Source organism: Tripterygium wilfordii, chromosome 2 (assembly GCF_013401445.1).
Source record: "Tripterygium wilfordii isolate XIE 37 chromosome 2, ASM1340144v1, whole genome shotgun sequence".
NCBI classification, from domain to species: domain Eukaryota; kingdom Viridiplantae; phylum Streptophyta; class Magnoliopsida; order Celastrales; family Celastraceae; genus Tripterygium; species Tripterygium wilfordii.
Window position 1 is genome coordinate 10,784,817 of NC_052233.1, and position 23,206 is coordinate 10,808,022.

A 23,206-nucleotide genomic window follows, 5' to 3' on the forward strand; every position below is an offset into this window, starting at 1 on the left:
TTTTATCCATTGAGGTAACAATTTCAAACCCTTGAAATAACATATTTCTTTCAAATTTTTATTAAAAAAGGCTGGGCTCGTCATGCTCGGCCCTTACGCCCTAAGCGTGCTGGATCATGGGATTTGAGATTCACAAGTCAACCGGCCCGCAAACTATGACGGGCAAGGCCTGCAGATCACCTATGGGTCATGCCGGGTTGACCCACTTTACACCTCTAGAGAACAGGATCTAACCCCACATCACCTACTCCAATAAGCCATGGGATAACCTACTAAGGTCTAAATTTTAAAACTAAGTATATTCATATATTTGCTTTAAGAAATTTGTAAAAGAAGGAAATAAAGCCTCAAAATCTCTTTATGCTTTCAGAAAGCTCTTCTCAAGGATCAAAGCCAAAAAGTGTTGCAGCTAACCTTAGCAAAGGCTCGAGTGTGTTGGGATGAAATTTCCTTGCAAAAAGAAAGCAAACATTGCTCAACCCACCATTATATGTACAATTAAAACCATACCTAATTCTGTTCATAAATTCTTCTGAAACATCTTTTCTCAAAAACTTGGTTGGATGTGAGCCTCCTCTAGACCAATCCACCCAAGTAATACTTCTATTAGAGTTCATTGCAGGGTATATTTTGGTCACAAGAGTTGGCAAGTAATGCTCATCCATGTAACATGGAGCCTTGCAATGGTGGTTGAACACAGGGTAGAGTTTCACATCTGATACTACTTCGATGGCGATCTTCCGGTGGATTTCAAACCACTGGTTGCCCTTACGCCAATCGGATAATGACACGGTTGGAAACATTCGCTTGTTGTATCTGCCACGACCTATGTGTCTTGGATCGTCGAATGAGCCAACGAAGCTGAGGTTAGATTGGATTAGGTAGTTGTAGATTGTAGTGAAGTTGAACAGAGGAATGCATGTCTCAGAGAGTAAAACAAATCTTTCATTGGAGAAGTCGAGCAAGGCGTTGGCTAATAACCTCCTTTCAGCGTCGATCATCGATGCCTTTCCCCATTGAACTGCCTGAAATAACCCATTCAATCAACCATTACCATAACAAGTGCAATCTAGTCTCCGTTTTGTAGAATTTATTTGTTGTCAAAATAAGCTAGCTTATAAGAAAGTGAAAAATAAATTAGTTTATAACCTTGCTTGAGAGAAGTTCATAGATGTATCTATCTAACCTTGCTTGGAATCCTACGCTTGTGAAATACAGAGGATTCTGGGGGCTCTTCGGAGAATTCTGGCGATGTATGAAGGTAGATTGAGTAAAGACCTTCATGCCCCTTGAAGAACATTTCCCATAGTGGTGCCAATGGCAATCTTCCCCTGCATAAGAACATGAAAGCCACCTTACGTGTGTGATTGTAAGGGAACTCAGAGATGCGCGGCACCATTGACGCTAGCCAGAATAGCTCCTTATCGCTCGTCCAATGCAGCATATCCTTGGGAGCTATAAAATCTTCTAGATTGATACTTCTGTTTGAACAAACAGATGATGATGCAGGCGGTTCAGGGAAATAAAGTTCTTCAGACGCCAAGAACTTCTTAACGTGATTGTTGATGAAGAGTCCAAGAACAATCACTAAGGATGCCATTGACAAGAAGAAAACTATCGTGGTTATGATTTGAAGATTCCATTCTCTAACTTCTCTTTTCATGCGTATAGAGAGGTCTTTCACCATCACAGTCACCTTACACATCTTCGTCTTCTTCTTCCAGAAATTCTTTCAACGCTCGATTTAAACTGGCCAAACAATCATGTTAAAAAAGCAACAAAGATGTTTTGTACAGCGCAAGGTAAAGAAAGGGCACTTCACATGGGAAGTGCCAGGACAAGGAGGATCAAAAGTGTGAACCCCAAACCATACTTGAATTACTGCAAAAGGGGACCAAGTTATGATAAACTGTTATCAGAACAGGGCTTTACCAGGTGAAAATGATGCATGAATGCGTCTTCTGGTTCACCTGTTCACTTGAAAAGTAAGAAATATTAGCTCAAAGGGAACATGAACAGCATGGATGGGCGACAGAGAGACGGTAAGGGAAAAAAGGTTGGATATCCAATACCCATTGACATGCACCATTGTAACAATCGTCAGTTAAAGTAAACGAAACAGGTCAAATTCCCACTTAGCTGATACCCAAATTTAACTTCCATCATCAATGACAGACAAACTAAGTTTCAAAATATTCTGCCGCTTTTTGAAGAACATATTATGTTGATTTCCTTAGAAATTGTCTACTGGGACAAATATGTTCCAAATTCCAGTCAAAGTTTATACTTATTTATAGCATTGTTCTGGGTATTAAACAGTCGAACATCAAGTGTTCGACTGTTTGTCTGACTCACTAATCTGCATCAATTATGCGGGTTTGAGTTTAAATTTGAGCTATTTGTCTCGATTAGTGTGTTTGAGCCTGGTGTTGGAGGGTAGGAACTTTTGGGCTATCTTTCATCTGTTTATCAGTCTTGACAAGTGTTCTTTCTAACCCACTAAATTCACTAATCTGCATCACCAATACTACCCATTCCTGCTTCTTGGGCACCTCTTTCTGGCAGGTCTTTTAACCTGATAAAAATTATTTCAAGAAAGCCAAAACAACCCAAGGTCTAAATTTTAAAGCTAAGTATATTTATATATTTATAAAAAAAGAAAATACAGCCTAAAAATCTCTATATATTTGTCAGCAAGCTCTTCTTAAGGATCAAAGCCAAACAGTGTTGCAGCCAACCTTAGGAGAGGCTCGAGTGTACTGGGATGAAATTTCCTTGCAAAAAGGTAGCAAACACTGCTCAACCCACCATTATATGTACAATTATAACCATACCTAATTCTGTTCAGAAATTTTTCTGAAACATCTTTTCTCACGAACTTGGTTGGATGTAAGCCTCCCCTAGACCAATCCACCCAAGTAATACTTCTATTAGAGTTCATTGCAGGATATAGTTTGGTCACAAGAGTTGGCAAGTAATGCTCATCCATGTAACATGGAGCCTTGCAATGAACCTTGCAATGACATGGACCCTTGCAATGGTCTTTGAACACAGGGTAGAATCTCACATCTGATACTACTTCAATGGCGATCTTTCGGTGGATTTCAAACCACTGGTTGCCCTTACGCCAATCGGATAATGACACGGTTGGAAACATTCGCTTACTGTATCTGCCACGACCCATGTGTCTTGGATCGTCAAATGCGCGGACGAAGCTGAGGTTAGATTTGATTAGATAGTTGTAGATTGTAGTGAAGTTGAACAGAGGAATGCATGTCTCAGATAGTAAAACAAATCTTTCATTGGAGAAGTCAAGCAAGGCGTTGGCTAATAACCTCCTTTCAGCGTTGATCATCGTTACCTTTCCCCATTGAACTGCCTGCAATAACCAATTCAATCAAACATTACCACAACTTGTGAAATCTAGGCTATGTTTGTTAGAGAGAACTACATAGATGTACCCATCTAACCTTGCTTGGAATCCTACGCTTGTGAAATACAGAGGATTCCGGAGGCTCTTCAGGGAATTCTGGCGATGTATGAAGGTAGATTGAGTAGAGACCTTCATGTCCCTTGAAGAACATCTCCCATAGTGGTGCCAATGGCAATCTTCCCTTGCTTAAGAACATGAAAGCCACCTTAGGTGTGTAATTGTAAGGGGACTCAGAGATACCAGGCACCATTGACGCTAGGCATAATAGTTCCTCATCGCTCTTCCAATGCAGCACCTTGGGAGCTATCAAATCTTCCAGATTGATACTTCTGTTTGAACAGACAGATGATGCTGGCAGCTCATGGAAATAAAGTTCTTCAGACACCAAGAATTTCTTAACGTGATCGTCATCGAGTCGAAGAACGATTACCAAGGATGCCATTGACAAGAAGAATACTATTGTGGTTATGATCTTCAGATTCCATTCTCTAACTTCTCTTTTCTTGCGTACAGAGATATCTTTGACCAAAACAGTCCCCTTATGCTGCTCCATCTTCTTCTTCTTTCCAGAAATTATTTTAACCCGACACTCGATTTATCTGGGCCAGACAATCGTGTTAAAAAGCAGCAAAGAGGAGGATGAAAAGGGCGATGGATGCAAGCGAATGCGTCTTGGCATCTTGGATCAAAAGGGACACAGGAGCATCATGGATGCCGGCAGAGACGTTTGGATACAGGTTGACTGATTAATACCCATTGTCAATTTGTCATGCACCATTGTTAAAATCGTGAAGGTAACCAGAACAGGCCAAATTCCACACAACTGATATCGAAATTTAACGTATGTTTATGTTGGAACCAAAGCCCAAGTTTCAGGAAGCCCAAAAGGTGATAAGCCCAAGTAAAAAAAAGGCCCAATTGTTTCTTTATGAATTTGTTAAAAGAAAGGCAGGGAGGCAGTATCAGATAGTTTGGATATCTTGTGAATCCTACTTCAGTTTAGACTAAGAGACATCAGAGTTCGGGGTTCTTCACGCATGTTTGTAATCACCTTGTAACCTTATGGTGTGAACTAATTTCTTGGTGCAGTTACGTGTACTAGTTATCCATGGACATTCTTGTGTTTGCTGGAGACTAAAGATGTATGTGGGTTTCAGTTTGAATTTGAGCCATCTGTCTCGATTATGGTGTTTGGACGTGGTATTGGAGTGTAGTAACTCTTGGGTTACCTTTCATTTGTTCGTCGGTCTTGCTGCTCATTTATTGGTGATGCACATCAAGCGTTCGACTGTTTGTCTGACACACGAATCTGTATCAATTATGCGGCGGGTTTCGGTTCAAATTTTAGTTATTGGTCTCGATTACGGTGTTCAAGAGTTCTTACTGACCCATTAATCTGCATCACCAATCCTGCTGCCTGGGGCACCTCTTTCTGGCAGGTCTTTTAACCTAATAAAAATTATTTCCAGTTCTTAAAAAATCAGAGACACTCTCAACCCTTTCGGTTATGAGAATTGTTGGAAAAATGAGATTGAAACAATTAACTAAAAGTCCGATGGAATAATCAGAATCTTCAATAGTTTTTAAGAAACAAATTTCTCTTTTCTTTCATTGACTTTAGTTTTTACATGTTTTCTATCTTCCTTCGTTTAATTTTTTTAGTACTTCCGTAGTACTGGAAAATTTAAATGGTTTACTCTCCTCAACAACACGAAAGCTCTAAGGTTTGGTCAAGCCGTTACTTACCATGATGACTCACCCGGCCAACGAAGGGTAGGCCCATCCCACTTGTGCGATGGGCTAAGCCGGCCCACTTTACAACTCTAGAGAACATGATCTGAGTCATCTGACCCCCACATCACCCACTCCAAGAAAAACCAAAACAACCCAAGGTCTAAATTTTAAAGCTAAGTATATTTATATATTTGAAAAAAAAGAAAATACAGCCTAAAAAGTAAAAATCTCTATATATATGTCAGCAAGCTCAAGTATCAAAGCCAGACAGTGTTGCAGCTAACCTTAGCAGAGGCTCGAGTGTACTGCGATGAAATTTCCTTGCAAAAAGGAAGCAAACACTGCTCAACTCACCATCTTATGTACAATTAAAACCATACCTAATTTTGTTCAGAAATTCTTCAGAAACGTATTTTCTCACCAACTTGGTTGGATGGAAGCCTCCTCTAGACCAGTCCACCCAAGTGATACTCCTTTTAGAGTTCATTGCAGGGTATAGTTTGGTCACAAGAGTTGGCAAGTAATGCTCGTCCATGTAACATGTAGACTTGCAATAACAGGGAGCCTTGCAATGACATGGACCCTTGCAATTGTCCTTGAATACAGGGTAAAATTTCACATCTGATACTACTTCGATGGCGATCTTCCGGTGGATTTCAAACCACTGGTTGCCCTTACGCCAATCGGATAATGACACGGTTGGAGACATTCGCTTGTTGTATCTGCCACGACCCCTCTTTCTTGGATCATCAAATGAGTCAACGAAGCTGAGGTTAGAGTTGATTAGGTAGTTGTAGATTATAGTGAAGTTGAACAGAGGAATGCATGTTTCAGAGAGAAACAAATCTTTCATTGGAGAAGTCAAGCAAGGCGTTGGCTAATAACCTTCTTTCAGCGTCGATCATCGTTGCCTTTCCCCATTGAACTTCCAGCAATAACCAATTCAATCAAACATTACAACTTCTTGTGAAATCTAGGCTATGTTTATTAGAGAGAACTACATAGATGTATCCATCTAACCTTGCTTGGAATCCTACGCTTGTGAAATACAGAGGATTCTGGGGGCCCTTCGGAGAATTCTGGCGATGTATGAAGGTAGATTGAGTAGAGACCTTCATGTCCCTTGAAGAACCTCTCCCATAATGGTGCCAATGGCAATCTTCCCCAGCTTAAGAACATGAAAGCCACCTTAGGTGTGTGATTGCGAGGGTACTCAGAGATACCTGGCACCATTGACGCTAGCAATAATCGTTCCTCATCGTTTGTCCAATGCAGCATATCTTTGGGAGCTATCAAATCTTCCAGATTGATACTTCTGTTTGAACAGACAGATGATGCAGGCAGTTCAGGGAAACAAAGTTCTTCAGACACCAAGAATTTCTTAACGTGATCGTCATCGAGTCCAAGAATGATCACTAAGGACGCGATTGACAAGAAGAATACTATTGTGGTTATGATCTGAAGACTCCATCCTCTAACTTCTCTTTTCTTGCTTCTAGAGAGATCTTTCTTGACCAACACAGTCACCTTATACTGCTTCATCTTCTTCTTCTTTCCAGAAATTCTTTAAAGACAACACTTGATTTATCTGGCCAGACAATCGTGTTAAAAAAGCAGCAAAGAGGATGATACTGAGTTTATCTATGCGAAACGGGTAGCCTCAAACATGTTTTGTACAGAGCAGGGTAAAGAAAGGGCACTTCACATGGGAAGTGCCAGGACCAGGAGGGTCAAAAGTGTTATCTATGCAAGTGAAAGCATGAGTCTTCTGGTTCACCTGCTCACTTAAAACACAGGAAATAGTAGCTCAAAGGGAATATGAACATCATGGATAGCCGACAGAGACGTTAGGAAAAAGGTTGGGTGACCAATACCCATTGCCCTGCACCATTGTTACAATCGTTAAGGTAACTAGAACAGGTCAAATTCCATTGTTACAATCGTTAAGGACCAGAACAGGTCAAATTCCATTGTTACAGTTGTAGGTATTGAATTTACTTGAGGGTTGATTCGAGCTAACAACACCGTGGGCCCTACTATTAGAGAGCCCAAAACACATTTTACTGCCATTGCAACTCTTCAGGTGCAACATCATAACTCATAAGCTCCCCTGTACATTGAGACAGAGTGGTTAAGCGACACATATTGAAACTCACTTTATCCTCAGGTCCCAAATGCGAAACCTTACCTGTCCTATCTAGACTTAAGCCTGAGTTTTAAGTTTTAACGGAGTACCCTACAGGTTACAGCAAAGCAGCCAGCCACTGCCCCCGCAATGAATAATTTAGCTGTACCCGATTTCTGGTTCCTCGATGACAACCGACTCCAAATATATGAACACAACCATCTGGACAGGAAATACAGTCCAGAACTTCGTTGGAACCTCAAAATAGAAAATTCCTACACCAGGCAAAATAGCAAGGTCAATCATCTCCACCAGAAATTGGCAATCATTATTACATGCAAACTTTTATCCTCGCCCTACGAAAATAAATTTTTGGGATTACAGTTCAATGTCGAGGGTTCTAGGGGGTTACAATAATTATGTACAACTTTTAGGTATGAACCAATTTTAAGGCCTAGGCAGCTGATGACCAGGGAGGCTGAGCAGTTCTCTTTCACTTGGGCTCAAATTTACCAACATTTTCAGCAAAAGAAACCAAACTGCGACTGAAAGTTTCCAAAGAGAAGCCCTGCAAGCTTTCAGATAAAAAATTGGATTTTGACACATCATGGACGCTTGATGACTAATAAACGGTGGTGAAGCCTTTTGTATCAAATGCAACTTATGTAATATTTTACTTCAATGTTCAATCACAAAGATTTTCACCAATAAAGAATTATTGGATAGAGAGGGGAGATAGATGTTGAAGACAGATAAGTGACAAACAAAATAAGAGACTTGGCATCCGCTCTCACAATGTCAGACTAGTCTAGTGCGGTATCATGCAAGACTACCATTGTTATTATCTGATAACTATAAATGAGAATTTTCATCCCTACAGTCGTTTATTCCTTTGTTTTACCTTTTATTTTGACCCAGCCCCACATTTTCATGCATGCACCTGCGTCAAGCCATAAATAAGATTACCTTTGGTAATTTATCTTGCTGAGCCAAGTGATCCATGTGAAGTCTCACATTCGATGCAGCAGGGATCCAGAAACTCCTATCTACATTGGAATACACATCAGCAACTATCTCAAACAATGTTTGTGCTCCATTTTCTATGGCTTTCAAAATGGATGCCTCTCTACTCCTGCGGTTCCTGAGAACACGAAGAAATTATCAGTTCACACGTTAACTCCTAAGAATATGTTTTTTTCACTACCGGAAGATTTTCTGAGAAAATGATTGTTAGTACCATTTATGCCCTCAATGAATGTCACAAAAATTGCATATATGATCCACCTACTTTGACATAAATTTAGATTCTCCACAATATTGGCCTAAAGCTGTCAATGTTTTGCTCAGAGTAGCCATGAAAATCGCATCTCAAAGAAGATGACCGTCGAGAATTATAAGATCTAAGGCCCACATAAATGACGGAGAGAACCACATGAAAATCTTATAAATTCCGCTAATAGGAGAATTTTCTGATGTAGTCTTCCTACAAGTGAATCTATAGATATGCTCAAGTGTTATAAGAACATTAGCGTAAATCAGATTTCATACTTAAGATATCCGCAAAGCATGTGCTTCGGCCACATGTTGACCCTTCCATGCATAGGAATCAACACGTGTGGGGAAAGCTCCATAAATCTGTAAGTTGATTGGAAGTAGTCCTGCATAAATAAGAGAAATTCCCAACAACATAGTCCCTTATTCTGTACCAATTGACAGGACAAGGATGTCGTACACAGCCATATGGCCCAACATTTACTTACACTCATGTTTCCACCAGAAGTACTGTCCAAGACTGCACTTCCTTGACTGAAACAAACCCACGGGCATATTAACACATCAGTTTCAGAAAGAAGAAATGGAAAGCTGAGAAAAAGGGGGGCGGGGGGGGTGTGGGGGATGTAGAGAAAAAGATTTGTACAAACAAAAGGAAAGGAAAAGGAGGGCATTGGATTTGGAAACAATATTCGTCAACAATCAATACATTCCCTTATGCACCTCTTCAACGAGAGAAGATAAAGATATTATTTTAGAGATCATAGACATTTGAAAAGGAAAAAAAAAAAAAAAGCCTCTCCACATATTATGTGGGGGTAAGGTTTGTGTACATTTTGCCTGTCCCGACCCGGCCCATGCCTTGTGCACGAGAATTGCTTACCTCTTTTATAGATATTTGAAAAAATGCCACAATAAGCTGCCCAACCCACTTTCAAACTATTATTAACCAATAAGTACACAGGTGTTCATCGGTTCATCCATGTGCTGCAAACTGACCTTATCGTATCTAACTCGAATACACTTGAGACCACATCATCAGCTCAAAAAGAAGACCAAGATCATCCTGGTAAAGCTTGACAATGACAACACAACACATGTGAACAACACAAACCACAGCCCACACCTTAAGGTTTCCCTCCCTAAACAAAGTTGATAGTCATATACCAAAACAATACAAAATGAGATCAAATTGCAAATTTGAAATGGAAATCCCATTTGAGGTAGCAAGTTCTTTTGCGCTCCACCACATCAACATCCCACAGTACATATCAGTAAGAAGTTAAATAATTGCAGAAAATTTGCACAAAAAAACATTGAAGGGTAACAAGCAGATGGACAACATGAACCACGAATGCATAAGCTACCATGTGGACTCCAACATCAAAAAAGATTATCAAACTTTGTATTAGATACAACTTCTCAAACAACACCATAACTACTTACCCCACACAATGATCTCCAACAATCAGTGAATGAGTCTTGACATGAAGCAGCCCCACATGGCCATCTGTATGTCCCTGAATAAAGAAATATTTGTTCCGAGCTAAAAATATTTAATAGTTATTTCTCAGCTAAAACAGTAAAAGTAGTTTTGAGCACAAAAAATAGCTGTACAAAACAGCGGAAGGGAACTATCTACCTAAAGATAATTCAAACGTGTGTATATATAATTTTGAGACTTCTTGTATACAAAGTACATATTAATTCAAAACATATTAGACATATTAGAGATATCTACATAACTGTCAATCAGATTTTCAAGCATATAGATTGCAATTAAAGAAAGTGAATTTGTAAAAAAATCACATTTTGAACAGAGTAGCATATGACATCTACAAGAAAAAAAATTAAGACAATTGTCAAAGAATGAGAACAGACAAATTCACTCGAAATAACTAACTTGAAGGTGACAGGATAAGAGGCTTCAAGTCAGACTAGGCTTACCAATGAAGGAGAATAAACTCGCAAACAAAATCTCAACTTCCCTTGCCATAGTAATAGCCTAAAAAACACACAAGACAAGAAAGAGAAATACCGGAGCAAAAATGACCCGCAGTGTTTGACCACCGATGCAAATTTGTTCTGATCCAGATACTGAGGTATAACCTAGAGACCAGTCATCTGTCATATAAAATCTTTAAAACTTCAAAACTTCATCAGAGAAATAATAAAATGTTAGCGTGTTAATTGACTTCCCAATAACATATGGTTCAAAGCAATATTCAGAGGGATGGACTGCAGTAATATGCGGGTGCTTGTGGGCATGTTGATAGACAGTTGTTTATATGTGAGCACGATCATGCCTGTATTTATATTGATGGAACATGAAAGTAAAAGGAAGTAGAAGATCGTTTCGAAAGGATCATGGTTTGCATAATTCACAAGACAAAAGCATTTAAATGTATTTATATTGATAAAAAAGAAATCAAAGTAAAAGCCCACAGAAGATTGTTTTGGAAGGGTCCTGGTTTGCAAAGTTTGCAAGATTAAATTTTTAATTATCAAACAAGTTGCCCGCATCATTTAGTATTGAAATTGAGGAAAATCAACATTGTCGATAAATAAATTAAAACAAGCGACTATAGAAATATATCAAACTCAGTAAGTGAACTCTAATGATAACAATCATAACCTTTTCCAATGCGCCGCATTGTATTTTCATGTGCTAGAAGCGTTGCATCAGGATTGCATTTTTGTATGATAGAAAGACCTGTAACACCATGAAACAGGACATAATAGACTGAACTGCATATTTTATCTGTTGTCAGAATAGTAAGGATAGAAGATAACGTCAGAATTTGCAACTAAAAATTGGAGTAGATCACAACTATAGCGTGTGCCAGAGAGAGGGGGGGAGGGGGCGGGGGAGCGAGACAGAGAGTGCGAGATCATCTTCATCAGCATCTTCAAAGGTTAAACAAGCTAGGCTGAATAGGTTTCAGAATGCACAATCTATCAGTGCAACAGACAAGCACCTATGTACTATACTAGTTGAACAAAGGTAAATGATTCATGCAGAAAAACTCACATCTCTTAGTTGCTATATATAGTAGCTTACCATCAACATGGTCACCGTGGTGATGGGTCACAAAGACAACTAACTTTCTCGGCAATGCGGAAATAATTTTTTTGAGCTGACCAAGCAAACAGCAAAACAATCAAGTACGAATCATGAGTGCCCATACAAAAGCCAAAACCACAACAACATAATAATTAAACCACTCTCTGCATCCAACAGACATCACGAACACAAAGAAAAGGATATAAAGGAACATACTTTTACAAGTGGATACACATCCATATTGCATGTAGAAACCAATTTGTCATGGCCCATGGGTTGACTGGTAAAAGTTACCCCCTGAGTTTCATCTTATTTTACCAAGTTCTTGTTTATTTGATTATTTGGCTATGCCATCACTTACAGGTGAACATGTAACACAGTGGTAAAATTGTCAGGATGCAACCTAGAGGTCAAAAGTTCAATTCCCGAAAATAGTCTCTTCACATATTTTGTGGCGATGAGGTCAGCTTACATCCTACATGTCCCTGACCCTGCCCACTGCGGGAGCCTTATGCACATGAATTGTTTACCTTTTTATCTTTGCCATCACTTGACACTAAAGTACTTAGAAGAGCCATGAACAATTTATGCCTTTCATAATGTAAGGTCAAAATTATGTCAAACAACTCGACAGAAGGCACAAAAGTGGAAAATTATTTGATCATTTTTACTAGCTACGAGATATATTTGTATTGCATCTGATCGAAATTCTAAAAGGATGGCAGACAGAAATAATACAAAGTTTGCATACTCTCTCCATGTCACGGCATCGGATATATTGCATATTCTATACAGGTTGCTTCCTGCATTTACAGTCCTTTTCCAACATGGAACACTGTTAAGGTCAAGGAACTATCTAGTATAAAGTTCAAAAATCCAAATAATGATCTCAACAGTTGATAATAATCATAGATTTTTTGTTTTCACAACAGAAAACGAGAACAAATTTGTTCTGTTAAACAAAACTGCTATACAGGTGACGAAAATACAGTCATAGAATTCAACGAATCATTCCCCTGCAAGGTCTTTAAAAAGGTGACCTTTGTTTCAATGTCCAACAAAAGAAGGCTTGGGGGGCAAAATTTACTTTTAAAGCCCCATTAAAGCTATAGTCAATATGACAGAAAGGTATTGCAAACCTCTCCAGAGGATTGTGGATGGCATCCTGGATCGACTATCAATGCATCCCCACAAGTAACAAAACCACTGCCTTCACATTCATCTGAAACATTCTCACGTGCAAATATAATTAAGTTTGTCGTATGAAAGGGCTTTGCTGTCCTACTGTGCAAAGGTACAAGTACAACACCAGGAGGGTACTCCTAAAAATGTGAAGAAATGATCGTTCAGCAAGATACAAAAATTAGTATGATGCAAGTGAACAAAAAGAAACATCAGTTCTTCTAATACAGCAAAGACATAGCATTTGACACGATACAATATAGGATTTCTATAAACTCCATAAGACATTATCAAACAATTTGAGAAACCTTTACTTCTGATCGAAAAAGTTCAAACAGTTTCAAGTTATTCATTTCTTCTCAAACACCCATCAGTTTTATTTTCCCCCTTTGGGCAATCTTATGTAAATACTAAAGGCACTCCATATCATTTGAATATTAAAAGGCTCTTTTCGGGATTGTATTGTCGATCTGTTAAATAATATGACAAACAAATACATTTCATTTTTTGAAATTCTTCCTTCAAAAAGAAGCCCCAAGAAAAATAAGTTAAGGAATAAAGAATAACTACTCTTTCATTGTTCTGAACCAAACACATATATTAAAGGGCCAAAGAAGGGGAGATTTATAGCGAAGTGGTTGTAAACAAGAGAAGCACTGATTAAAAAAAATCAAACTGTCCTACCAAGGTTGTGACAGTTTAATCGGCAGTCTAATACTCTGTCACTGAGGTAAAGAAACCCACTTTAAAAAATATGAAAGTAGGTTGACAATATTGACCAGGCAACTTGAAAGAGTCAAAAACAATAACGCCATCATAACATAGGAATTCTTGCTCAAAAGCATATTTTTAACACAGCTTAGTGCATTATATTTTCTATGCCTCAGATATGTGCAGCAAAAAAAAAAATACCTGGTACTGCAACGTGGATGGGACTTTCCATGTTGTGGATTGCATCGAATCACTTATAAGACCAACAACAACCAGAAGTCCAATGCGACTGTTATTTGGTTTCACATCCAGAAGCAAAGTTTGACAACTCCAGATTGACATCCACTTACATTGTTCTGCATATATAATTGTGCATGTCCACTGTTAGTTGCATCCCTCTAACAAGAACATTAAGATTCAAGTACGCTAGATCTGATCATGAATTTTATATTGAAAGAGTGGGAACTTTTTATCAGTGAATTAGCACTATGGAATGTCAAAAAATGTCTTAGATTGCACATGACATGATACTAATTTTCTTTATAATAGATCGGCTATATTCTGCTGATACCGCTACAACATAGCATCTCATCAAAGTTCACCGATCCACATTTATTAAATTATCGCTTTAATGCACTTAAAAATGCCAAATCTCAGTAGTAAAACTAGGAATGATGACAGCATCACCAATAAGGTAACTAGGTTTTTTAAGTTCAGTGACAGACAGATGAAAATATTTACAAAGTTAGCAGAAAAATCTGGCACAAAATCCCTCTACTTAAACCCAATAGACTAATATCCATATTCCACACGTAATAACAACACTATTCAATTTATATAACATATACCTGGTAAATTTTGATCCGCAGAAACCAATTTGCCCATTATAAATATTGTATTAAGTGGCAATCCAGGTCCAAACTCAGGTTCCTCCACATATTTCCAAAACCTCCACTCTCCCGCATCACCAGCTCCGAGCCCTGCATGCCCCAAGACCTAACAAAACCATTGATGCTCATATCCCCTACCAGTTAGTTCGAAATACCAAAACAAACCAATACACTTTGCCAACACGCATTTAAAACTCATAAATACCCGATTCAGAGCCAATTCAAAGTCAAACTTCTTCAAATTGATCTTCGGTGGGCACAACTCCACGGCTTCGAAGACGATCCCGGACTCAGATTCTGCTTCCAAAGAGTTCAGTTGCGTCGACGGCAAGTCCCAGAGATCGGAATCCACGTATGAGTCGTACTCTTCCTCTCCAAATTTGGCGGGAGGGGTTTGCTCCGTGAGGAGAAATTCTGTGTCGTTTTGGGGGTTCTTGAGAATCACAGCGAGATTGTGCGCGGCCATTTTTTAGTTCTCAAAAATATTATTATCGGAAGGCTTTGAAGAGACTGATATATATATATATATATATATATATATACAGTGACGTATTGCTGGTTTCTTTTTTCTGACGTGTTAAAAGATTAAAAAATAATAATAAAAAGGGGAATTTGAAACGAAAATCAATGAGTCGAAATTACGAAGAGGGAAAGAAAAACGAAGAAGACGCAGACAAGTAAATCGAGCGAAAGCCTCAGGAGTCAGGAGTCGCCTCCTCTTCCTCCCTCGCTGCATCATAGATACGTACAAATCTCGACCAGCTTACGCGTTCTCTGTAAATTTCAAAACCCTAGCGTTCCTTTTGTCCTGTGTTATTCGTCTATTCTAATTATCTGAACTTTGACTTCTTTCGAGTGTTGCTACAATTTTTATCGCATTATGCTCTCCCCGATAAAGCAGATTAGAGAGATCCAACGATGCTTTGCATTACGTGTAGTTTAGTGGATTTATCGATATCTACTTGTGGTTTTCTGTTTTTGAATTTTTTTGGTTGTCGATTTGCAGATATATCGTATGATTGCTATGATTGGGGTCTTTGAGAGAATAATTTTAGTTTCATAGATTCAGAGGAGGAGGGATTACATGTATTGAGAGAATATTTGTTGTCTACCCTGCACATAAATTATCACGCAGATAGGTAAACGGTGAGATGGCTTCGATGAAGTTGGAAGGACCATCCGCCCCAGCAATTCGTCGGGACCCCTATGAGGTATTGAGTGTATCGAGGGATTCTACAGATCAGGAGATTAAAACGGCTTATAGAAAGCTTGCTTTCAAGTAAGTTCAATTATTATTTTTTTGAAGTTCTTTCAATTTTTCAAGAAACGTTCGTTTTATCGTTTATGTTGTTTAAGGAGCTGATTCTTTATGTGCTCTTAAGATTATTTTTCTGATTTATGTCTAGACCTCTAGGGTTCAATAACTAGCTTGTTATAGTGTGCAATGAAGTTACTGGTGCCATTAGGTAGGTGCCCAATTCAAGAGGCAAAATATGCTTTCCAAATGTATGGCAGATGGGGTTTAACATACTTTAAGTTGGAGAAGACAATGGTAAATGAATCATGAGCAACTTGAGTCCTTTCCATTCCATTCGCTAATTCAGTTTCTTTGTGGAGAGGATTTTCCGTCGCACTTAGCTGCTATTTCTTAAGGTGTGCTAGTTCATTTAATAATCAATCAAATATGATCACCAACAAGCTCTTGGGTTCATTTTGTTGTCATTGTTGGACCATGTTTGAAGATTAAGAATAAGAGTTATTACATATAGACTAAGTCCCCGCCCTTTGTACATGCCACCTTCTTTCTCCTGTAAGGGTTCACCCCCTTGGTGCCTTTTTCAATAAATTTTTTTACCATTCAAAAGAAATGGTGTTGATAGTACCACTCTGAGGGTGATTTCATTTATACTGTATACATAGCTGGCCAGTTGCCATCATTAATTATTTCCCACACCCAACCCCAGAAGCCCACAAAGTAGGGCTGCATGGCAGCATTATGGAAATATTTTTTAGCTCCTATCCTGGATATAACATGTTTTAACTCCTATTCATTGGCATTTGGCAGGTATCATCCTGACAAAAATGCTAGCAACCCTGAAGCTTCGGAACTTTTCAAGGAGGTTGCATTTTCGTATAGTATTTTATCCGACCCTGAGAAGAGAAGGCAATATGACAATGAAGGGTTTGAGGTGTTTTTCACTCTGCCTTTGTGACATTACTACATTAGCTTTGTGAATTACCTCTCTACTCTCTCTCTATCTCTATCCCTTTCACGCAACACTCACGCACACATGTCTTTTTTTGTAAAGGTATTATGTTCATAACACAAATGAACAATTATATTTATTGTTCTGATTTAGTTTTCTTCGTGCCATTTATTTATTTATTTATGAGGTGCTTATTATCATTATTGCTATGATTGTTGTGTACTGAGCCTTTTTACATCATATTCTGCCTTCAATCAGGCACTTGAGAATGCTGGAATGGATATGGAAATTGACTTGTCCAATCTGGGAACTGTTAATACAGTTTTTGCAGCCTTATTCAGGTGATATTTAGATCCTTGTTTTGATGAAGCTTCTTTTTTTCATTCATGGCTCACCTTATACGTTTCTAGCAAGCTGGGCGTTCCTATCAAGACTACGATTTCTGCTAATGTTCTTGAAGAGGCTCTGAATGGAACTGTCACCGTCAGACCCCTTCCTATTGGAACATCAGTCAGCGGAAAGGTGCATACTTTGTTTTTGCATAACACAGCGGAGACTTTCACATACTTTTCTTTTTACATATTATATTCTCCTGCAGGTAGAAAAGCAGTGTGCCCACTTCTTTGGTGTAACAATAAATGAGCAACAAGCTGAGTCAGGGATTGTTGTGAGAGTAACTTCAACTTCTCAAAGCAAATTTAAGGTACATGTTCCAGAAATTTTGTTAAAAATGTATTGGCAGTTCCACCAGCTGTTGTATCCTCTCTTTCAATTGATTTCCTTTCTTGATACTGCTTTCTCCAACTAACTATAAAGCGTTTCTGTGGCAATCTTCAGCTACTTTATTTTGAGCATGAAGCTAATGGTGGTTATGGATTGGCCTTACAGGTACCCTATGATGCTTTCCTTTTTAATTTCCCCTTTTTGTCTTTTTTTCCCTAGATTGTTGTATGGAAGCTGAAACAGTATTTACTTTGACGGTTCTCATCCATTGATTACTGGGGCTCATTGTGGTATCAAATGACTAAGGACATGAAATATCACTAGAAAAACATGACATGTGATGTGGTAATGCAAATGATTATCAATTGAACAGGCCTATTGTGACAGTTAATAGTAATGACTTGTCGCTTGAATGCATGACCAATAATGTGCAACTGTTAATGTGAAGGTCCAACTGTGCAAACCTCAAACTTCAAAGCTATTATTGTCGGTAAGTTTCTATTGGGGGGTGGACTGAGTTGGCTTTATTCCTGGTTACAATTTTTTTTGTTGGATATGCTATGACATCCTTCTTCATTCCGCCTAAAGCTGAATTTCCATTTTAACAATTTTTTTTTTTTGGTTTGACTTGCTCGATGTTAGTAATGTCAAGGGTAAGTTTGGTTTGCAAAAAGACCATGTGATAGATTAACTGGTACCTTTTGCTTATTATGTGCAAAAAAAGGATACATGGGATCATTGTGGGGTTATTAATAGGGTGTACCACTCAAGTGTCCCATTGAGAGGTTCGTTTCCAGCTTTGACTTGATTTTTAGCTTTGAAGAGACAAACTTCAATTCTAGCTGTCTTACAAGCTTCAGTTCTTGCTCGAGGTCAATCTAAACAAGCTGAGCTAGAGCTTGGGTATTTTCTCATGAGCTAGGCTCAAGCATGCATCTTTAAAGCCTCAGGGAGCTTGAGCAGAGCTGAGTCTAAGCCTCAGCTTGGCAACATTGTGAAAAAAATTTAAATAGCTCGAAGAATGTAACTAGGTGCATATTAATGTTTTGTTATGGGGGATTGGGGATTTGCATGTTATATTTCAAAGGCATCATCACCAAGATGACAGTAAACTGTATTAATTTAATGGTTGTTTAAGGGGACAGCCCAATGTATGCACATTTCATTGTGTGTTTGTTTGAATTTTAGAAGCCCATCAGACTTGCAGTAAGTGTATCATAGGTTTTCTTGGATCGCATTGGCAAACATATTTGTATCATTAAGTTTTTGGTTTCTGTTTATTCTATTCAACACATATGTATGTTGACTCGGAATCTTCCTTTGCCAATACGTATCATACAAAACAAAATGGGTATTGGGGGTTTTTTATTATTGCATCATCAGTGCATTACCAAACCTATCCAAACTTCCTAAGCATTTGCGTCAGTTACAAGAATCCATAAGAGAATTTAGCTGGAATGCTTTGCTCTCTTTCGCCTTTCATTCTAACCAAAACTGGGGCAAGCTGTACATGCTTGCAGTAAAGCATTTGATTCAGTTGCATATTATTCAAAACAAGATTTGAAGATTTTGGAGCTTAATATAAGAATTATGTTTGGTAGGTTGGCAGTGTTGGCCAATATTTCAAATGTCAAGTCATCCCATGGTTCTGGAATCAAAGTTCCATATATTTAAGTTGGTGTCTTATGGGAGTCTATTTTCTGTCACTTTGTTATGATTTTGCAGGGATAAAGATACTCATATTGACTTGACTTTTTGAAAACGTTTTCTTCTAGAATATTTTCTTCTTTTGTCTTTGCCCTGTTAGTTTCCATAGACGTTACTGCATGTTCTCTCAAATTTTTCCAATAATACATTGGTAATTTTGAAATCTGATTTAGAAAGGTAAGTTGGGTTATTGCTGAAGATATATGTATGTAGAAAGAAATAAAATCACTACTGAAAATAGCTTGTTTGACCCTTGTAAGAATTAGACGTCTTTTACTTTCCAAAATTTACATTGTTTGATGCTCATGAACACAATACGATTGACCCATGCGAAGTAAAATAATATATGGTTTCATTGTGCATAGGAGGAAAGTGAGAAGACTGGAAAAGTAACATCTGCGGGGATGTATTTTTTACATTTTCAAGTGTACAGATTGGATACAACTCTGAATGCGGTGGGCAAACTCTGTCATTCCTCAGTTTTGCTTTGTCTTCTTTCCTCTTTTTGGTTACTTTAGATATTTTTTCTTGTGGTTTTTACTGCTTTGATGGTGATGCAGTTGACAATGGTTAAAGACCCCGAGACTGGCTTCTTTAAAAGGCTGGAAGGTCTTCAACCTTGTGAGGTTGCAGGACTAAAAGCTGGCACTCATATATTTGCTGTCTATGGTTCGAACTGTTTGTCTGCCTTTTTCATCTTAATTAGTTTTTCTATATAGAAATTATTTATGCATTTGATATATTAATGTTGGCAACTTATTAATCAGGAGATAATTTTTTTAAGACTGCTACATACACAATAGAGGCCCTTTGTGCAAAATCATATGAGGAATCCACCCATAAGCTCCAGGAAATTGAGGCTCAAATTATAAGAAAGCGAAGTGAGTTGCGCCAGTTTGAAACAGAATACAGAAAGGTAATGTTGCTATTTTTCTTTGCATGGCATGTTCTGTTATCGAAATATACGTTGCTCTCCTAACTCCTTCCTGGTACCTGTAGGCCTTGGCACGCTTTCAAGAAGTGACCAACAGATATAGCCAGGAAAAGCAATCTGTATGTTTTTTATGCTTATTTTTCCTTTGTGGAATTTCGCGTTATTCATATTTCTCATTCTTGGTTTGTGATCTATACTGATTGGACAAAGAATGTGCGCACTCATACACACACTTCCGCTTGTGCGTGTGCAATATATTATATTTTGAATTATTCCATTCATAAAATATCATGACATATTATAATTTATTTTCTGACCTGTTTGTGAGAGGACACTTCATCCTCTTTTTGTTGGGTTGTAATTATCATTCCCCTTCCATTTAATTGTTCTTGCACCTGCACAATTGCGCAGCTTTATTTTTTTTAAAAATTTAGTTTTGTTTCCTCCAAGGTACCCCGTTATTCAGAGCGGTGATAATGGTAATTGCCTATGTGTTCGATTAGGTTCTGATTGAACCTTGTCTAGCGTCATAGTTTCATGTTTAGTGGTTATCTCACCTTATCACTTCATTATGCTATAGGTTGATGAACTGCTGAAAGAGAGAGAAGGTATCCATGCTTCATTCAGTGTGTCGCGGAATATTGGTGGAAGTGGAAGTAATTTAAGCAACGGAAGCAGTAGTAAAATTCCTGGTGAAGATTCAAATGTTGAAAGTCCCGGGGAAGATGGAGACTCAGATGGGAAGGAAAAATCAGCAAAAAAGAAATGGTTTAACTTGAACCTTAAAGGATCTGATAAAAAGCCTGCATGACAAGGTGTTTAGATAAATTTTTGTATCTTTATAGAAGTTGTGAAAATATTTCATATCATTCCAATTCCTTGAGAGCCACTGATTACCCCCCAAAAACTTGCCATGTGTATTATTTATCTTACCTCTCTTTGATGGGAGTTCTTTTCAAGGTCTTTAGAATCGGCATGTGTTGCGGGAATCCAGTTCAGTATGATATTACAGAATTTGGAGGTACGTGTACATATAGTTTCTTCCATTTTTTCGTTGATTGTGTATCATCTTCTTAGATCTTGTGGAAACCTGAACTGGCTGAACATATACTGGTGTGGCAGTGTAATAAACTGTTATTCATTTCATTTGATTTTTTCAAAAAAAAAATTTTACAATATTTGCAGAGATTCTCGTTTCTTGTAGACTTTTAGCTGAACTGTGACTAGATTTTCAACTAATAAATATGCCAGTCTCATTAAAGGGTGACTTGAATACTGGGTTTTACTAATGGACTAGGAAATCACCAGTCTTAGGTTATCTTCTTGGAAAATCAGCTCAGTTCAAGCAACTATTATAGAACTTTGGGAGTGACTTAATTCATACTCATGGACTAAATTCAAACCTTGGTTTATAATAATCAAGATACCTGGGTTGTCTTGAGTCTCTTGGCCTGTTGGGAATTAAAAAAAAAAAGATACAATTGCAACTGAGCCACTTTCATCTACTTGGATTTTTTCCCTAAGGCCAAACACAGTTCTCTAGTGTTGAAGAATTCTTTATTAAGGTTCCTTCTTAACAGAAGCATGTCAGTATGTTATGAAGATTAGGACATACTTCTACTCGTTCTGTAGGACCAAATCCTCCATGTACATATAGTATAAGTATACGTGTGTGTATATGTATGAATTCTATTATGCGGAAACATTTTAAGTATATATTTTTGCATTTGTGTCTTATCTTCATGTGAAATGGACAATGTGGATAGGCTAACCGCATGCCACGTGGCGAATATGCCTTAATTGGAATGATACCAAATAGAATTCTTTGCCTTACAAATTTTGTCTTGTTAAGCGCAAATGTCTTCCAACTATAAGTCTTTGGTTTAGATGTTATGTGTGTGGTTGTGTATGTCTAAAAGTACTTTATTATGTTCCCTTCTATTATCAAATAATAAAACCACTTTTGGTTTCATCTCATTGATTGACCAAGCTCATTTGAAGGGACTTCTATATCTACACATATATAGATTTCAAATCAATGTAACCTATGCTTAGCATCAATAATTAAGTGGGCATAATTGACATATATATATAATTAAATTAATGTGTCTCACATGACTTAAAGCTAACTCCACCCAAACCTCACACCTTTATTTATTTTAAGAGGAGTAGGTAAGTGTTACATGAAGTCACATTCACATTGTTTGGAATATTGTTATAATATGCTTTGAACATATCCAACAACAAGGATTTCAAACACTTCATTGATCAAAACTTAAGTTATATTTCGGGTTTTTTTTTTCACGACCACTTTGCGATTATCTAACTGACTCTCTCTTCATATTTAGAGCACAAAGAATCTCGCTTGAGCACTGGAGATCGATCTAAGCGGACGTCATTATTTTCAAGTGATTTGTTCTGAGCCTCGATTCAACTAACATATTGGATAGGTTTACACGTGCCTAGCCCAACTAGGGTTTAGGTTTAGTCGATTGTCCAAATAACACATCTGTTGCGTTGTTATTGGCTTATTAAAAAAAATTAACTTTTTAACCTTTTAGGATGCTCTTGCAAAAGGAAACATAGAGTGATTATAAAAGTTAATGGAGTTACATTAACATATATCATGTCTCAATTGAATCATTTTAGTGGTTAATTTCTTCCTTGATAAGCACAATTTGGTGGGCCATAATCGCGATTTGGGAGATCTTAGATGATAATATTGGCATCACTTAAATCAACAACAAATTAAAGAAAGCATGATTAAGGACTCTAAAAGTGTTTTTATTTGTATATTAAAATATACTTTTTTTTATGGCAGAAATATTAAAATATACTTAGATGGTGGAAGCCATTGCAACAAAGAAGTATTCATTAATGTCAAGAAAATCAAACAAGATTAGACAATGCTTTCACCATCCTAGATAAATTCTCATGAGGTTAGTTCAAGTGGGGCCAATGACACAAAATTTTTGGGCATATCTAAAGTTACAATGAGAAACTAATCATATATATATCTATCGTTCATTATAGGAGAATATCTCGTGACTAGTGAGATTATTCTTCGAAATAATTAAACCTAACCAGGACATTTTCATACATGTTCATGATGTGTTGAATTTATCTCGTGTAAAGGGTATTTATGTTGAAATTATCAACTCAAACACATTGAAGATATTATCTGCTCCAAATCACAGGTCTGTGCCATTAATTCTTAAGTCCAT

At 37.7% G+C, this 23,206-nt stretch overlaps 5 protein-coding genes and 1 pseudogene across 10 annotated transcripts; 1 reads left to right on the plus strand and 5 right to left on the minus strand.

The window, feature by feature from the left end:
• Nucleotides 1-380: 380 nt before the first annotated feature.
• On the minus strand, nt 381-1,687 carry LOC120011238 (glycosyltransferase BC10-like). Its single transcript, XM_038862309.1, has 2 exons — nt 1,187-1,687; nt 381-1,025 (listed from the first exon to the last, which is right to left on the minus strand). Exons 1-2 carry the CDS (start codon nt 1,685-1,687, stop codon nt 381-383), a joined length of 1,146 nt encoding a protein of 381 aa, XP_038718237.1.
• A 937-nt stretch (nt 1,688-2,624) lies between these two features.
• On the minus strand, nt 2,625-4,082 carry LOC119980909 (glycosyltransferase BC10-like). The gene is made up of 2 exons (XM_038823748.1): nt 3,471-4,082; nt 2,625-3,379 (listed from the first exon to the last, which is right to left on the minus strand). Exons 1-2 carry the CDS (start codon nt 3,984-3,986, stop codon nt 2,705-2,707), a joined length of 1,191 nt encoding a protein of 396 aa, XP_038679676.1. The 5' UTR covers nt 3,987-4,082; the 3' UTR covers nt 2,625-2,704.
• Nucleotides 4,083-5,381: 1,299 nt separating this feature from the next.
• Nucleotides 5,382-6,075, minus strand: LOC120012474 (annotated as a pseudogene).
• On the minus strand, nt 5,382-6,746 carry LOC120012479. The gene has a single exon (XM_038863904.1). It carries the CDS (start codon nt 6,707-6,709, stop codon nt 6,155-6,157), a length of 555 nt encoding a protein of 184 aa, XP_038719832.1. The 5' UTR covers nt 6,710-6,746; the 3' UTR covers nt 5,382-6,154.
• A 399-nt stretch (nt 6,747-7,145) lies between these two features.
• LOC120012485 lies at nt 7,146-15,006 on the minus strand. Of its 5 annotated transcripts, XM_038863910.1 has the most exons (13): nt 14,617-14,937; nt 14,370-14,517; nt 13,723-13,877; nt 12,768-12,950; nt 11,626-11,701; nt 11,200-11,277; nt 10,603-10,688; nt 10,011-10,084; nt 9,053-9,098; nt 8,841-8,950; nt 8,259-8,433; nt 7,356-7,567; nt 7,146-7,277 (listed from the first exon to the last, which is right to left on the minus strand). In XM_038863910.1, exons 1-12 carry the CDS (start codon nt 14,875-14,877, stop codon nt 7,391-7,393), a joined length of 1,569 nt encoding a protein of 522 aa, XP_038719838.1. In that variant the 5' UTR covers nt 14,878-14,937; the 3' UTR covers nt 7,146-7,277; nt 7,356-7,390. The 5 variants fall into 5 exon arrangements, with proteins under 5 accessions (XP_038719838.1, XP_038719835.1, XP_038719858.1 ...); XM_038863907.1 differs by having other exon boundaries at nt 7,152-7,567; XM_038863926.1 differs by lacking the exons at nt 7,146-7,277; nt 7,356-7,567 and adding an exon at nt 7,575-7,867 and having other exon boundaries at nt 14,617-14,930.
• A 26-nt stretch (nt 15,007-15,032) lies between these two features.
• LOC120012505 (chaperone protein dnaJ 15-like) lies at nt 15,033-21,168 on the plus strand. Of its 2 annotated transcripts, XM_038863938.1 has the most exons (13): nt 15,033-15,187; nt 15,418-15,690; nt 16,477-16,600; nt 16,877-16,959; nt 17,029-17,140; nt 17,217-17,321; nt 17,456-17,506; nt 17,790-17,831; nt 19,414-19,503; nt 19,609-19,717; nt 19,816-19,964; nt 20,048-20,101; nt 20,563-21,168. In XM_038863938.1, the coding sequence occupies exons 2-13, from the start codon at nt 15,563-15,565 to the stop codon at nt 20,791-20,793; spliced, it is 1,278 nt and encodes a 425-aa protein (XP_038719866.1). In that variant the 5' UTR covers nt 15,033-15,187; nt 15,418-15,562; the 3' UTR covers nt 20,794-21,168. The 2 variants fall into 2 exon arrangements, with proteins under 2 accessions (XP_038719866.1, XP_038719873.1); XM_038863945.1 differs by lacking the exon at nt 17,790-17,831 and having other exon boundaries at nt 15,034-15,187.
• Nucleotides 21,169-23,206: the final 2,038 nt, after the last annotated feature.

Coding starts and splice junctions, on each gene's coding strand:
- LOC120011238 (XM_038862309.1), bottom strand. CDS start 1,687: ATGGTGAAAGACCTCTCTATACGCATGAAAAGAGAAGTTAGAGAATGG. Junction 1,026..1,186: donor AGCGTAGGATTCCAAGCAAG/GTTAGATAGATA, acceptor GGGTTATTTCAG/GCAGTTCAATGGGGAAAGGC.
- LOC119980909 (XM_038823748.1), bottom strand. CDS start 3,986: ATGGAGCAGCATAAGGGGACTGTTTTGGTCAAAGATATCTCTGTACGC. Junction 3,380..3,470: donor AGCGTAGGATTCCAAGCAAG/GTTAGATGGGTA, acceptor TGGTTATTGCAG/GCAGTTCAATGGGGAAAGGT.
- LOC120012479 (XM_038863904.1), bottom strand. CDS start 6,709: ATGAAGCAGTATAAGGTGACTGTGTTGGTCAAGAAAGATCTCTCTAGA.
- LOC120012485 (XM_038863910.1), bottom strand. CDS start 14,877: ATGGCCGCGCACAATCTCGCTGTGATTCTCAAGAACCCCCAAAACGAC. Junction 11,278..11,625: donor CCACGGTGACCATGTTGATG/GTAAGCTACTAT, acceptor ATGGTGTTACAG/GTCTTTCTATCATACAAAAA. Junction 7,568..8,258: donor AGCAAGATAAATTACCAAAG/GTAATCTTATTT, acceptor TGCCTGGTGTAG/GAATTTTCTATTTTGAGGTT.
- LOC120012505 (XM_038863938.1), top strand. CDS start 15,563: ATGGCTTCGATGAAGTTGGAAGGACCATCCGCCCCAGCAATTCGTCGG. Junction 17,141..17,216: donor GAACATCAGTCAGCGGAAAG/GTGCATACTTTG, acceptor ATTCTCCTGCAG/GTAGAAAAGCAGTGTGCCCA. Junction 20,102..20,562: donor ATAGCCAGGAAAAGCAATCT/GTATGTTTTTTA, acceptor ATTATGCTATAG/GTTGATGAACTGCTGAAAGA.